Below are 13,831 nucleotides of genomic sequence, written 5' to 3' on the forward strand. Positions count from 1 at the left end.
CTTTTTTCTGGGAAAAGAGGTGGTGGAACTCAGTGGGGTGCCCTCAGAGAAAATGGTCACATGGCTGGTGGCCCCGTCCCCTGATCTCCAGACAGAGGGGAGCTTAGATCGCCCTCCGCACTGCTCAGCCGCGCGGAGGGCAATCTCAACTCCCCTCTGTCTGGAGATCAGGGGGCGGGGCCACCAGCCATGTGACCATTTTCAAGAGGTGCCGGAACTCCGTTCCACCGCGCTCCTGCTGAAAAAAAGCCCTGCAAGTGACAAAGATTCCGTGATATATCATGGCTGGTTAAAAGCCTGCTGAAACAATTCCACTTTGCACGCCCTGCAGAACCTCGATAGGTCCTGCAAAGCACATGTATTGTCGAACGGAGCACTCTACCTCTTGCAGACTGTATCCAAGTCCATCACATCCCGATTTCCGTTTCCTGCAGCGGGGCAGCCTGAGGTATCTGGAATTTCTCACACCCAGGCGGAAGGCGACCCCTGTTTTTGAGTTCTGTCCCTTGAGAGAAAAAGAGGCAAAACCTGAAGAAACGAAGAAATGGCCTCTTCTGTTGGTTTCTTTAAATGAAATTTGATGTCAAATTGAATAGCCCAGATTGTTCGATTAGAAACTCAAACTTTTGTGACAAAAATAATATCACCTGCCTCCAAAAGAAAAATAAACATCCCCAACTATTTAACCTAGATTGGACATGTGTTGCCAGAACGTCAAAACCCAAATATCTTGATGGAAAAGTCGTTTTTATTTGTTGGTATCTGGGGTAAGCAATTTATCATTGTTGGTGCCTATTACTTGTTTTCTTTACTTTGAATTTTAGTGTCAATATAATGTGTGTGTATGTGAGCTTCAGCATGTATTTGACTTTCATATATAGTTTAATTTCCTTTTACCTTTGCTGTATTTTTTTGTTAACTGATCTGTGGTTAATGTTCTGCCTCGATAAAATAACAATACTCTTGGACGCTGTAAAAATATCCACTTTTTAAGGGGAGAGGGAGACAAACTCAAGCCTGATTTAAATACGATGCTGGGGAACGTAAGAGGAGCCCTTCTGAGACAGACCAGAGATACGTCTAATGCAGCATCTGGTCTCACACCAGTTCCCATGGAGGGCCAGCCAAGAGCATAGAGGCCAAGAGCCTCCCTGCGGGTGCCTTGCTGCAGTGGGTTTCAGAGGTTTACTGCCTTTGGACATGGAAGCTCCATTTCTCGCCATGGCTAGAAGCCATTGACGGACCTCTGAGAATCTGCCTACAGCCACCTACGCTCGTGGCCACCGCTAAAGCTTCTGGCAGGGGATTCTACAATTTAGCTGCTTGCTGAGTAAAGTATTTCCTTTTGTCTGACTTGTACTTACAGCCCCTCAACTTCCTTGGGCACTCTTCAGTTGTGGTATTTTGCGGGAGGGAGAACAGCTCTCTGTATCCACTCCTTTTACTTGCTGCATAATTTAATCAACTTCTGTCATTTCCGCCCTTGGCCTTCTTTCTTCTAGATTGAGAAATCGCAGACTCTTCAGCCTTTCCTTGTAGGAAAGCTGCTCCAACCCCTTAATCGTCCATTGGTCTTGCCTGTACTTCTTCCAGCTCTGCAATATCCTTTTTTGAGATATGGCAACCAGAACTATACACAATACTCCAAAAGAGGCTACACCATAGTTTACAATATTGCCCATTTTATTTTCAGTTCCTTTCCTAATAATTTCGGCATGGCATTTGCCCTTTTTCATGCTGCCGCTTACCGAGTTGATGTTTTCATCGAGCTATCCACTACAACCCCAAGATCTTGTTCATTATCGGTCTCGGTCAATTTAGACCTCATCAGCATATATTTAAAATTAGGAATTTCTGTTCTAGTATGTGTCACCTTACACCTTACTTACTTTGATTGTCATCTGTGTCACTGTTGCCCACCCATCCAATCTGGAGAGATCCTTTATTGCTATCTTGAATAATTTGGTATCATCTGCAGATTTGGCTACTCCACTGCTCACCTCAATTCCAAATAGATTGTGGGGAAATTAAATAGGACCCTCCCAGTATTTACACTTGTTGGAAGGACCCCGCTACTTATTTGCCGTTCCCTCCAATACAGAAGTATACACTTTATTGTTACAAGTAAATATCAAACATTGATTTAACTGTTTTTACATTGTTATTTATTGTGAACATCTTAAAGAATACTTAATAAGATTTCGCGGGGTAAACTTGTTGCTGGCTAGTTACCATGCTATTCTCTCCATTGAGGCTGGTGCTATTCCTACCCTGCTTATTTAACCACTTTTTAATCTATAAGAGGGTTTCCTCTTACTCCATGACTGCTAAGCATATTCAGAAGCCGGATGAGGGACCTTGTCAAAGGCTTTTCGGAAGACTGCATTTGTGGTGAGGCAAAAGGCCTAGAACCTGATACAGAGCCAAGCTACAAGTGACTTTTTCCACGTGGAGAACACTTGATTGTTTTCGCAAGTTTTCCTGGGAAGTGAAGTCCCAGTGTCCTTCCCCTCTTTGTTAGAATTGCTGCCTGAACAGCCAGAGAAAGCCGGCGGCAGCAGCAGCTTTTGCAAATCGTTCCTCCAGTCACAAGCCTGCTGGACAAGAGGGCGCCCAACGATCATTTGGGGGCGGGCAGCTGCTACTTTCTCCCTGGGCGTCCTGCTCCCGGGGACCTGCTCTGGAGAAAGCCGCCGCGTTGGTGAAGCTCCAGCCGCAGCGACAGCAGAAGTATCTGCTGCTGCTCTAACATGCCCTCATTCCAGTTTTTCTCCAGGAGCTCCGGAGCAGGGGAAGGGCATGTTAGAGCAGCAGCAGATTCTTCCACTGTCACTGCGGCTGGAAAAAAACACACGGTGGCTTTCTCCAGAGCAGCTCCCCGGGAGCAGGACGCCCAGGGAGAAAATAGCAGCTGCCCGCCCCCAAACGATCGTTGAGAGCTCTCTTGTCCAGCAGGCTTGCGACTGGAAGAACGATTTGCAAAAGCTGCTGCTGCTGCCGGCTTTCTCTGGCTCTTCAGGCACCGATTCTAACAGAGAGGGGAAGGACACTTGGACTTCACTTCCCAGGGAAACTTGCGAGAACAATCAAGTGTTCTCCACGTGAAAAGAGTCACTTGTAGCTTGGCTTTGATGAGTCTGGGCCGCTCCTGGTGTAAAGCAGCGATGTGTAGTCTTACCAGCATCCTGTTTTAGTCAAGCTGAGGGCTTTGATTACTGGCCTTCTTAGCGACGCAGGACGGCACACATTCCACCATCCAAATCCCACTCTCCAGAATGGCCAATAGAAATATTGTTGGCATGAAATTAAAAAGAAAGAGTTGCAGAGTTTAATATTAGTACATTGGAAATAAGTAGACAGACCTCTGTGGTTTTAGCTGTAGAAAAATACTTTCGCTACGTATCAGGAAAAATGGTACATTTGGTAAGAAAATAAAGAATATCTAACTAACTACATCTTGATGGCAAGAGAGAAAAAACAGACTGATTTAGAGACTGAAACGTAGATTTAGACTGAACAAAGAGCAATAAAACCTTAGTATATGTTTCTAGTTAATTGCCCCCCAATAAACTGGTTCACCCAATAGACAATCCTAGTTTCCCTTATTTAAACTAAAGACTCCCCTTTCTATGGTGGGAACTTTTGCTCGAGGCCTAAGTGATCCTATGCTAACCGGCAATCTGACTAAACAAACAGGATAACAATTTAACTCTTTCATGACTGAACGTAGGACACTTGAGATCTTGTCAGCTGTGAAAACTCCAACTGTCACATTTGGAGATTCGTTCTTCAGAGGCAACCTGACCTTTTGTTCTTGGAGTCTAGGGTTGCCAACCTCCATGTAGTGGCTGGAGATCTCCCATAATTACAACTGATCTCCCATCAACAGAGATCAGTTCCTCAAGAGAAAATGGCTGCTTTGGTGGGTGTAGTCTATGCATTGTACCCAGTGGAGGCCCCTCCCTTCCTCAGGCCCCACCCTCTCCAGGCTCCACCCCCAGCTCTCTTGATACTACAGAAGTAACCTTTTTTGGGGAGTGCTGCATTTTAAGGGAAAGACATACAACCATGGCCGTTTTCACACATCTTACTATCCTCACAAAATCTCGCAAAACTCCCAGAATGACGGCATCTTCCTGGCACAATTTCCCCTCATGACTCCAGTTTGCAGCGCAATTCGTGCCACAAACTGGAGTCTTGATGGGAAATCATGCCAGGAAGATGCCGTCATTCTGGGAGTTTTGTGAGATTTTGTGAGGATAGTAAGACGTGTGAATTAACCAACCCAGAGCTGGCAACCCTGAGTCTAACGGTTTCTCTGCCTTTCTTTCCTAGGTGGCCACTTTTGTGGGTCCTGTCACAGCCATTCCGGTCCTCTTGTTCTCTGGCTTTTTTGTCAGCTTCAAGACAATCCCCACCTACCTACAATGGAGTTCGTATGTCTCTTATGTCAGGTGGGGCTCCTAGTGAACACATCGTGCCTTTCGAGGCTGTACAAGTACCTGGGATGTCATCTAAATGCCAGCATGTTTCTTGTTGTCTCTGAAGGAGCTAGACAATGTTGTTGAGAAGTCCTGTGCTGTTAGAAACATGGGAACTGAAAATGCAGAGCAGGCCCTTATCATTGTTAAAGGTAAAAGGTAAAGGTAGCCCCCTGTGCAAGCACCAAGTCGTTACTGACCCATGGGGGGATGTCGCATCATGACGTTTTCTTGGCAGACTTTTTGTTATGGGGTGGTTTGCCATTGCCTTCCCCAGTCACCTACACTTTACCCCCAGGAAACTGGGTACTCATTTTACTGACCTCGGAAGGATGGAAGGCTGAGTTAACCTTGAGCCAGCTATCTGAACCCAGCTTCCACCAGAATCGAACTCAGGTCATGAGTAGAGCTTGGGCTGCAGCACTGTGGCTTACCGCTGTGCACCACAGGGCTCCTTATCAGTGGTGGCACCAAAAATGTGAGGTTGCCCTCCCAAGGGGTGGTTTCATCCTTTCCAGATATTAGCAGACAGGCCAAAACACTTTTGTTTCAGGAAAGGGAAAGGGGTGTTAAACGGTTCACAGTTTTGCTGGTTTTGAGGGTATTTTCTTCTGCTAGTGGCTATAGTGAATTAGTTTTCCAGTTAAGCTTCCCTTTTATTCCTGCTTTTAGTTTATTGTCAGTTTTATCTCATTGTTTCATTTTTGATGTTTTAATTCTTGTTATCCTTGGGTTGAAATAGCAGAAATCAATTAAAAAAGGGGCTGAAATGATAAGCGGAAACAAACTATATCAGGTCCTTTCAGCAGAGTGCTCCATACATAGCAGGCCATTTTCATAAGTCTTACCGGCCATGCAAAATCGCACAAAACTCCCAGAATGCGCCACAAACCAGAGTCATGAGGGGAAATCGTGCCAGGAAGACGCCGTCATTCTGGGAGTTTTGCGCAATTTTGTGCGGCTGGTAAGATGTGTGAAAACAGCCATAGTTAAAGTAAAAACATCTCTTGACAATTGAAGAATAATAAAAATGCTGTTAAATTTTCCAGGGGGGGGAAAGAGAGATAGAGTTTCCTGGTTGCTATTGGAACTTCCTCTTCCCCAAGGGTGTGGGAAGGGGCACCAAAATACCTTCACTTGTACAACTTGAGTTGCTCTATGTGGGAATGTTTGCCTTTCTTACGAAGCCAATTTCATGTCCTGAACTGGGACTGTTGGATGTAAGAATTTTCCATTTGCAGACTTCCAGTAATCATGGAGCACTGGTCTACAAGTGTACCAGTTTTAAACTCTCATGATACTACAGAAGTAACCCTTTTTGGGGAGTTCTGCATTTTAAGCTAGAGATGTACAACCATGGCTGTTTTCACACGTCTTACTCTCTCACAAATCTCCCAGAACGACGGCATCTTCCTGGCACAATTTCCCATCAAGACTCCAGTTTGTGGCACGAATTGCGCCGCAAACTGGAGTCATGAGGGGAAATTGCGCCAGGAAGACGTCGTCATTCTAGGAGTTTTGTGCGATTTTGCGCAGATGGTAAGACGTATGAAAAACAGCCCATCTCATTTTCAAGGCATCTCCCCCTACCATTAATCAGAATATCTTGAACGACATGTGTTCCAAATATAAGCATTCTGTGTCACGTAGATGGATTGTAATAATTCTGATACCTCCACGAGTGAATGTTAGTTGGGCCCAGATTGCTTTATATCCTTTTTTTGTGCAGACTGCGCTTAAAATTTTGTATCTTGGTTCAGGTACGGCTTTGAGGGCGTTATCCTCACCATCTACGCCTTGGAACGTGGAGAACTAGAATGCAAAATAGATGACTGTCCCTTCAAGGATCCCACCAAGATTCTGGAAGTCATGGATGTGGGGGAAGCCAAACTCTACGTAGACTTCATCGTCTTGGGGGTTTTCTTTGTCATCTTGAGGCTTCTGGCCTACCTCATCCTGAAGTACAAGGTGAAGTCCGAAAGATAAAGGGGGCCTCTAGCATGGCCTCAGTGCCCTTTGGTGGACTCTATCAACTGTCCATGGTCAACTTCCAAAGGGACATGAACTCCATGGGCCATGGACTGAAGAGGGAGGTATTGGGTAGCCGGTGACCGGCATCGGCTCAGTCGAGAAGGGTTTATGAGACGTCTCGGAACTGTTTTAACCTTTCCAAGCATTCTCTTCATTGCAATTTTTTTTGTATAATTCTGGAATGTGTCAATCTCTCTTCCCCGAGCAATACCAATAAGAGGGAACTTTTCCTTGTTCACATGGCCCCCGGACCGGATCCCTGGGGACACATCTGCCCATATGTGGCTGTAGCTGGGTTTCTGCTCCACTACAAGGGAGGAGAAGCTGGAATCGATATGGGCGAGATCTGGGGGAGCAGGAAAGGTGAACAGGGCTGGGGGGGGGAAACGGAGAAGGGAGTTGTGACAGGCAACGAGATCCCTCTGCAAAGCACAGTTTTGTAGCGCCGTTGTTTCGTGCCGTTTTTGACTCGCTTGCTTGCTGACATAACTGTAGCATGTGTATCCATATTAAGAAACTGGAAGACCTGCCAGGGTGTGTCGCGCAAGGCTTTTGATGTTTACCGTAACTGTAGCAACAGAATTTTTAATTTTATTTTCCCCTTCCCAATTTCTTTCTTGTATTCTTTATGAGAAACTAAATGATAGTTTGCTAGCAAATCTTTGCTAGAGCTGTGTGTTGGCAGAAAGATTGGCTCAGAGGGGGTGCTCGACAGAATGCACGGCAGAGGCCAGACTCAAACCAGATTATTTTCTGAATTTGTAGTTCGGGGCATAACTAAATGAGACACTGGAAGATCCATGACGGAATCTCCCAATGTATTTTTTAAAAATGAATAAGCTGTCATAGGAATGGGAGGATTTAACTCTTTCCCTACACCATTTTCCCGATAGAAATTAAGCTCCTCGCTGTTATACTTGTCTTTCCCGCTATTGGGCTATTCTCACTCATGTTGGATAATGTACTTTCAATGCACTTTAGCACTGAAATGGCAATGCATTTTTCCTGTTTCACAAGGAAAAGCCAGTTGCAAATGACCGTTAAACTGCATTTAAAGTGCATTATCCAAAATGTGTGAACACAACCTTGCTGTGAATTACTGCTTGGATGGCCAAAGGAAAGGAAGTGTAACAAAGGAAAGGATTGCATCGTCCTTTTCTCCTTCCTGCTCTGCAGCCCAGACACAAATTGGGGGCTCTTATGAGCTGCTTTTTAACTTGGAAAAGCTCTAATCAGAGCTCTTCTGTGCTTCTTCAAGTGCTGCTGGGAGTCTTTTGGCCATTCTGCTACAGCCGCTCTGAATGGTTTTGTAAGAACAGTAGGCTTTTGCATCAAGGACATAACTGATAAATAAATCATTATGTAGGCCCCAGGAACCTCATTAAAGGATTCCATTCTGGGTCGTTAGCAGAGTCTATCATTTGCCATAGGAAGCGTGATTATAGGTGGTTGTGACCTCATTCTGCTGGCTGGTGTTGTATGCAGGAGAGAAAATAATAAACCACGTGCTTGCTTTATATTTAGAAAAGAAATAAGAGTTCTTTAGTGTAGGAGCTCCAAACTCTGATAGGAAAGGAGGAGAGACAGATCCTAACTACCTATCTGGTCTAAGGATGGACATGGATGCTAGGGCAAGGCCTGCATCCATGCTGACAAGATGGAGGGAGGAGAAGGAGAGAGATGTTGCCTGGAACAAAGCCAGGAAGAGAAGAAGTGAGAGAGAGGAAGTCAGGAGGAGGAAATCCTGAGAATAGCAATCTACATATCAAAGGACAATCAGAGCAGTAAACAGGAAACAAAATGCCCTGACCTCTCTGTCTTTCTAATGCTTTGGTTTGTCCCCACCTGAAACTTGAGGAAAGGGACAGCGCTGAATCCTCTTATTCCAACAAGAACAGGGTTCCAATCAGGAAGAAAATTTTTTACAGAATATTGCAGAATATAAATTGCAGAATAAAGGATGCAATTGGCCGAAGTTGCAGAATGTGGGCTGCCTGCATGCAGAATTTTAATCTGTGGAGTTTAAACAATGCTGACCATGGTGAGAAAAGAAATATGAGTATCTGGAACTTTAGGTCTTTGAAAAACTGTTATATACGCAGCCTTAGACTAGAATATTAAGCATCCTAATTTGAGATCAAGCCCCATTGTTACGAGTGGAGCTGAGTAAATGTGTACTGGATCATGCTGCTCAAAACTTTGGTGCTCTCGTAGGCTGAAAATTAACAAACTTTTTTTTTAAAGAGAACAGTAATGATATAATAGGGTGATTGGGGCACACATTTATATTTTGTCTCGTTCTTGTCACTTGTACACAGGGTTTTCAGGTTTTTATAGCATTTCTAAAATCTGCAAAACCTATTCGACCAAGTTAATAGTGAGAAAGAAAGGCAGTTATTGTAGAAATCATGAGCAGCAAGACGTCTGTTGTGATTTGTGCAGCCCTCTGAAAATGCTGTCTCCCGCTGTATCAGAGGAAATGTTAGTTTAGCTCTTAAACCTCCTCCTTCTTGGGTTTGCACAGCCATGCCAAGCTATAGCAGGCATTCATCAGTATTCCTTTCCTGGGATATAATTTTTAACTACTGAGACAATCAATGGAGCACCGTCCTGTTCCCGCTCTCTCCCCTGATTCTCATTCATTGTCTCTATTTTGTTAGCATCTACAAACATAACATGTATTTTTTTATTGCGCCAGTCCTCACAATCAATCTGTGAGGAGGGAAATCAATGCTGTTCCCTTTTTACAGACAGAGGGACTGACATTGAGAGTGGCTTGCCTTTAGGCCAGGCAATGGATACATGGACTAGGGAAAACTTGAACCCACGAAAATCTCCCCCACCCCTAAAAAAAAAAAACTAGTGGTGTCTGAGGATTGTTTGTTCCTGTCTGTAACACAGACTAAAAATCTGATACCAGCTTCTGAGAATCTGAAATATTTTTCCTCTAGGTTTTCAGTAACAGAAGAGCCGAGATGCAGAGCCAAAACAGACGAGACGCCTGACGTGTGAAGGACACGTGTCGGTTTCCTGCAACATTCCACGGGAAGTGTAGTGAGAAAGAACCTCTGCCAGGGAGAAGAGGGAGAGAATCCCTCTTCTCCCTGGCAGAGGTTCATTCTCTAGGTGTCTCATCTAGTCTGCTCGGCTCCCTCTCGCCACTGCTGGTTCAGCTCCCTATGGCTGTGGAGTGCTTTTAGGGGAGCAAGGGGAGCCGGAGGCGGCACGAGGGAGTCAAGCAGACTAGATGACTATGCTTCCCGTGGAACCTTGAACAAGATACAGGCATGGAGTGAAAATATCATTTAGCTCATCCACCCACCCCAAATTTATCAGCGATCCTCAGCACAGCTATGAAGCATCCACAGGTGACCTTGGAGTAGTCAGTATTGCCCAAGCTGGCTAACATCTGGGATAGTTGTACAGATAAAAGTCAGATAGTGAAGCACTGTGATTCTCCTTCAGCCTTTGCGATAGGGCAGGAAATGAATAATGACCCAGGCCTGTCATCTATACATTGCAATCACCAGAAAGCAAACCCATACGGCAGGTTAGGCTGAGAGAAGGTGATTGGCCCAAGGTCTTCCACATGAGCTTAAAGCCAGGTAAGCCCAGGCAAGCCTGATCTCGTCAGATCTTGGAAGCTAAGCAGGGTTGGCCTTGGTTAGTAATTGGATGGGAGACCTCTAAGGAAGACCAGGGTCGCTATATAGAGGCAGGCAATGTCAAACTACCTCCGTTAGTCCCTTGCCTTGCAAGTCCCAGCAGAGATTGCCATAAGCCAACTGTGACTTGAAGGTACTTGCCTCCACCACCATCTCCCTGCTCCTAATCTAACATCTGCACAGGATCTTAATGCTCAGGTTAGGTAGAAACAAGAACACATAAAGTAAATGAACATGGCACAGAGAGGCCTAGAGAAAGAACCTCTGCCAGGGAGAAGAGGGATTCTCTCCCTCTTCTCCCTGGCAGAGGTTCTTTCTTACTACACTTCCCGTGCAACCTTGCGGGAAACTGACTCATGTCCTCCACGCATCAGGCGTCTCGTCTGTTTTGGCTCTCAGTGGGAACCTTTTTACCAGCTGAGTTTCAGCCTGTGGAACGATTATAGAAGCCTTGGGGGGGGGGGGGAACCAACAACCTCAAAATATCTTCAGGCTCTTATGTAACATGATACCCAGCTGGTACAGTGGCATAGGGGGATCTTTCTTGCAGACTTCTTGGGAATGTTTTTCCTCTGGTTGTGATGGAGCAACGGAGACAATCCTTTTATCTGGGGCAATTGCTGTTTCAAATATCCTGTGTGACTTGAAAGACTACGTCCTGAATACCAACTTCCTACAATTTATCATACTTTTAAAGCAATGGATTAAGCCAAAACTAGAGACCAAAGTTTACCCATCAAAAGAAACAATAATTAATAATCATGCAAAGAGAAAGGCACTTAACAATGACTTCCTGAGTTTTAATTTAGCAAGTTGAGGAATCCTATAACAATCACCAATATTTTATACAAAAGAAAAGATGTCATCAGTGTATTGCCAAGAATATTATAATACCATCAGTGACCATCTATAAAACCAATGAGATTTCATTGGCTTTGCAATGCATGAATCAGATTTATCTGCATAGTCTACGGCTGGTGAACCAAATTCTCATAAATGCTCTGGGCTTCCACGTTCCCCCCCATATCCTACACTTCAGCTTGCCATTGAGCCTCGGAAGGGATGTGCCCCACGCACAACCTGTGGTGCAGTTCACAAATATATAGCCAGATCATTTTCACCTAATGATTTAAACATTATTGAAGCTGCCAAGGACAGGTAGTTGGTTCCAATCCAGGTGTTGCCTCACTTGTTTTGTGTGTGTGTTTCATGACACCAGTGCTTGTGCTGAGAGAGAGACCTCCGTGGGCAGCTTCTCTTTCTTTGCAGTATTATGTTGTGTGTGCCACAGGGGTGATGCAGAACTCTTTCTGGCTGCTTCCCTTCATTTTCTACCTCTTGTACTTGGGAAGATGCAAGCCCTGTCTCAAGGCAAAGCCCTGGTCTGTACCTCCCACCTCACCTATAGGGGGCAGATCCTACCACCTGTAGCAATAACAGCCCCCTGCCCCTTTTTTATGCAGCCCGGTCAGGGCAGGCTAAGACTTGCTAGCCCAAGAGGGTCTCCTTCATAACAAAGGCCATTCAATGCCTAGGAATGTTCTTTGTGGTTGTTTGGTAGAAGGAAGATGACCAAAGAGAACTTGTGCATATGTGGGCCGCACCAAGAAGCTTCAAAGACCACGTTACTTTGGCACATCCAGGCTGACCTTCCCAATCAGGGCAGACTGTTTTGTGATGCACTTTAAGGAAGTCCATTTTTTGAAAAGTGGGAGAACTGTGTGTGTGTATGGGATGGTGGTGGTAGAAATCAGCACTGATTTGCACCCTGTCTCTTCCAACCCCATCTCTTCTCCAATTGTGATTTTAATGTGTTTACGGCTGCTAAAACAAATAGTGGATTTTGGAGGGAGGGGGATTGGAAGCAGGTGATCACAGATGTTTTCCTAGCTGCTGAAATATTTAGGAGGGTTTAATGCAGCATTCTAAGCTCTGCTTCCTGGAATTGAACGAATACTGTTTTTCACATCAGTGGATGGAACATGCCACACCTGTTTTCCTAGCACAGGGCAACAGGAAGGAGAGACAAGACAGGACACTTTCCCATTTTTAATGCCCCCTACTTGTTTGCTAAGGTTCAAGCTGGGTCAGTAGCATTTGCTCAGAGACTGCTGTTGTTCCCATTCAGAGCTTCGGGGGCAGCCTGCATTGAATTGCAAGCTTGTGCCCCACAGGAATAAATCCAAAGATTTCAAATGCTCTTGGCAAGGCTAGTTCTCCGGCATAATGAAAAGGTGTTGATGCCTCCTTCAGGGCTCAGTTCCCTCCAACCATTAGGAGGGCTTGCTTGGGACCCTTACTTGGGAGGTGCAGGCCCTTGTTAAGGGAAACAGAGTACTGAACGGGTCCTAGTTTATGGAGACCAAGTGCTGGACTGAATGGACCTTTGTCTAATATAGCAAGACAGCCTTAGAAAGGGGGTGGCACCTCTCTGGGATATAAAATTGAAGATATTTGGTGGGCAAATGCAAACCCAAAAGCAGAGGAAGGTCTGCACTGAGGATATGTGTGATCCCCCCACCCAAAAAAACGGTGGTTGTACTAAGTGGGTGGGTGTGTTGGTTGCGAATCCCTGTTCTGAGTGTTTGTCTGAAAAATCCAAAGTTCAATTGGGACTTGCAGGCAGGCTCCCCGAGCTTAAGTCCCGCACGGTTTCCCTTGTGGCTGTTTTCAAAAATTGTTGAATGTGGGAATAAATGCAGAAGTCTCTCCAATGGTGCATGTCCCGAGAAGAACAAGCATGACTGGGAAGAGAGCATCTTCCCACTGAGACATAATTTTGCATCCACCTTTGCACATCCTTCCATTTACCATCGAGGAATGGAGCAAGCTCAGGGGGCCATCCATCTCCCCACTCCCCAAAGAGCAATAAAATGTTTTTTCCCACTCTGCATAGATTTTGTTTGTAATTCTGTCTCTTGATTGCCGCCCCACCCCCCTCCATGACTTTCTTCACATGTCTCACACTGGCCATTTCCTCTGTAACAGTAGAATCTGGGAGTAAGTGTTGATTGCTTCTGCTTTTCTTCTTCCTGTGCTCACATCTGTGGCTGAAATGCAACTGGGATGACTCGGCACATAGAGAATTTGAACTATATTTTCTTAAAACAACTACAACAACCGTTCAGCGCCCAGAATCTACTGAACCGTCTCCTCCATGGCAAGAGCTGACATCTTAAACTGGCCCCGTCTTCTCTCCGCTGGTAGCAAAAGAGACAGCAAATCCCCCTTTTCCCGAGTGCCTCAACAGCTTCTGAATGTGTCAGATGGTGCGCTAGTCGGAATCGTGCGCCTAGTTTAATGTTGATGTTGGTAAATTAGGCCAAAGGGCTCCCACCCAGCCCCCTTTCTGGATTTTTTTAAAAGAAGAAAATCATAATATAGAAGAAGTCAATTGCTCTTCGCTGCGTGTTTCACACCAAGTGGCCAAGGAGAGACCTGGGCCCATTTAGAGGATTCTGGAGAAGGCAATGGTTTGAGATTCTCTAGAGTGCCTGGCCTGGCAGTCGACTCTAAATTTGGGACTAGGGATGCCTGCAGAAGTTGCCAGCATGGCTGGTTTGTGCAGTTTGTTTCAGTGTTGCTGCAACGTCTTCTATATACCGTTGGATTTCACATATTAATAAAACCTATATTTATACTGTAAAATTCTCT

General features: G+C 45.2%; 1 protein-coding gene across 1 annotated transcript in view; it reads left to right on the forward strand.

Moving 5' to 3' along the window:
* Positions 1 to 6,467, forward strand: part of ABCG4 (ATP binding cassette subfamily G member 4) — a 44,602-nt gene extending 38,135 nt beyond the window's left edge. The window contains exons 13-14 of the mRNA XM_054997177.1: positions 4,336 to 4,454; positions 6,242 to 6,467. Of these exons, the coding sequence (XP_054853152.1) occupies positions 4,336 to 4,454; positions 6,242 to 6,467 (345 nt within the window). The remainder of the gene's footprint in view (positions 1 to 4,335; positions 4,455 to 6,241) is intronic.
* The last annotated feature ends 7,364 nt before the right edge of the window (positions 6,468 to 13,831 follow it).

The sequence above is a fragment of the Eublepharis macularius genome, chromosome 14 (assembly GCF_028583425.1).
Source record: "Eublepharis macularius isolate TG4126 chromosome 14, MPM_Emac_v1.0, whole genome shotgun sequence".
NCBI lineage: Eukaryota > Metazoa > Chordata > Lepidosauria > Squamata > Eublepharidae > Eublepharis > Eublepharis macularius.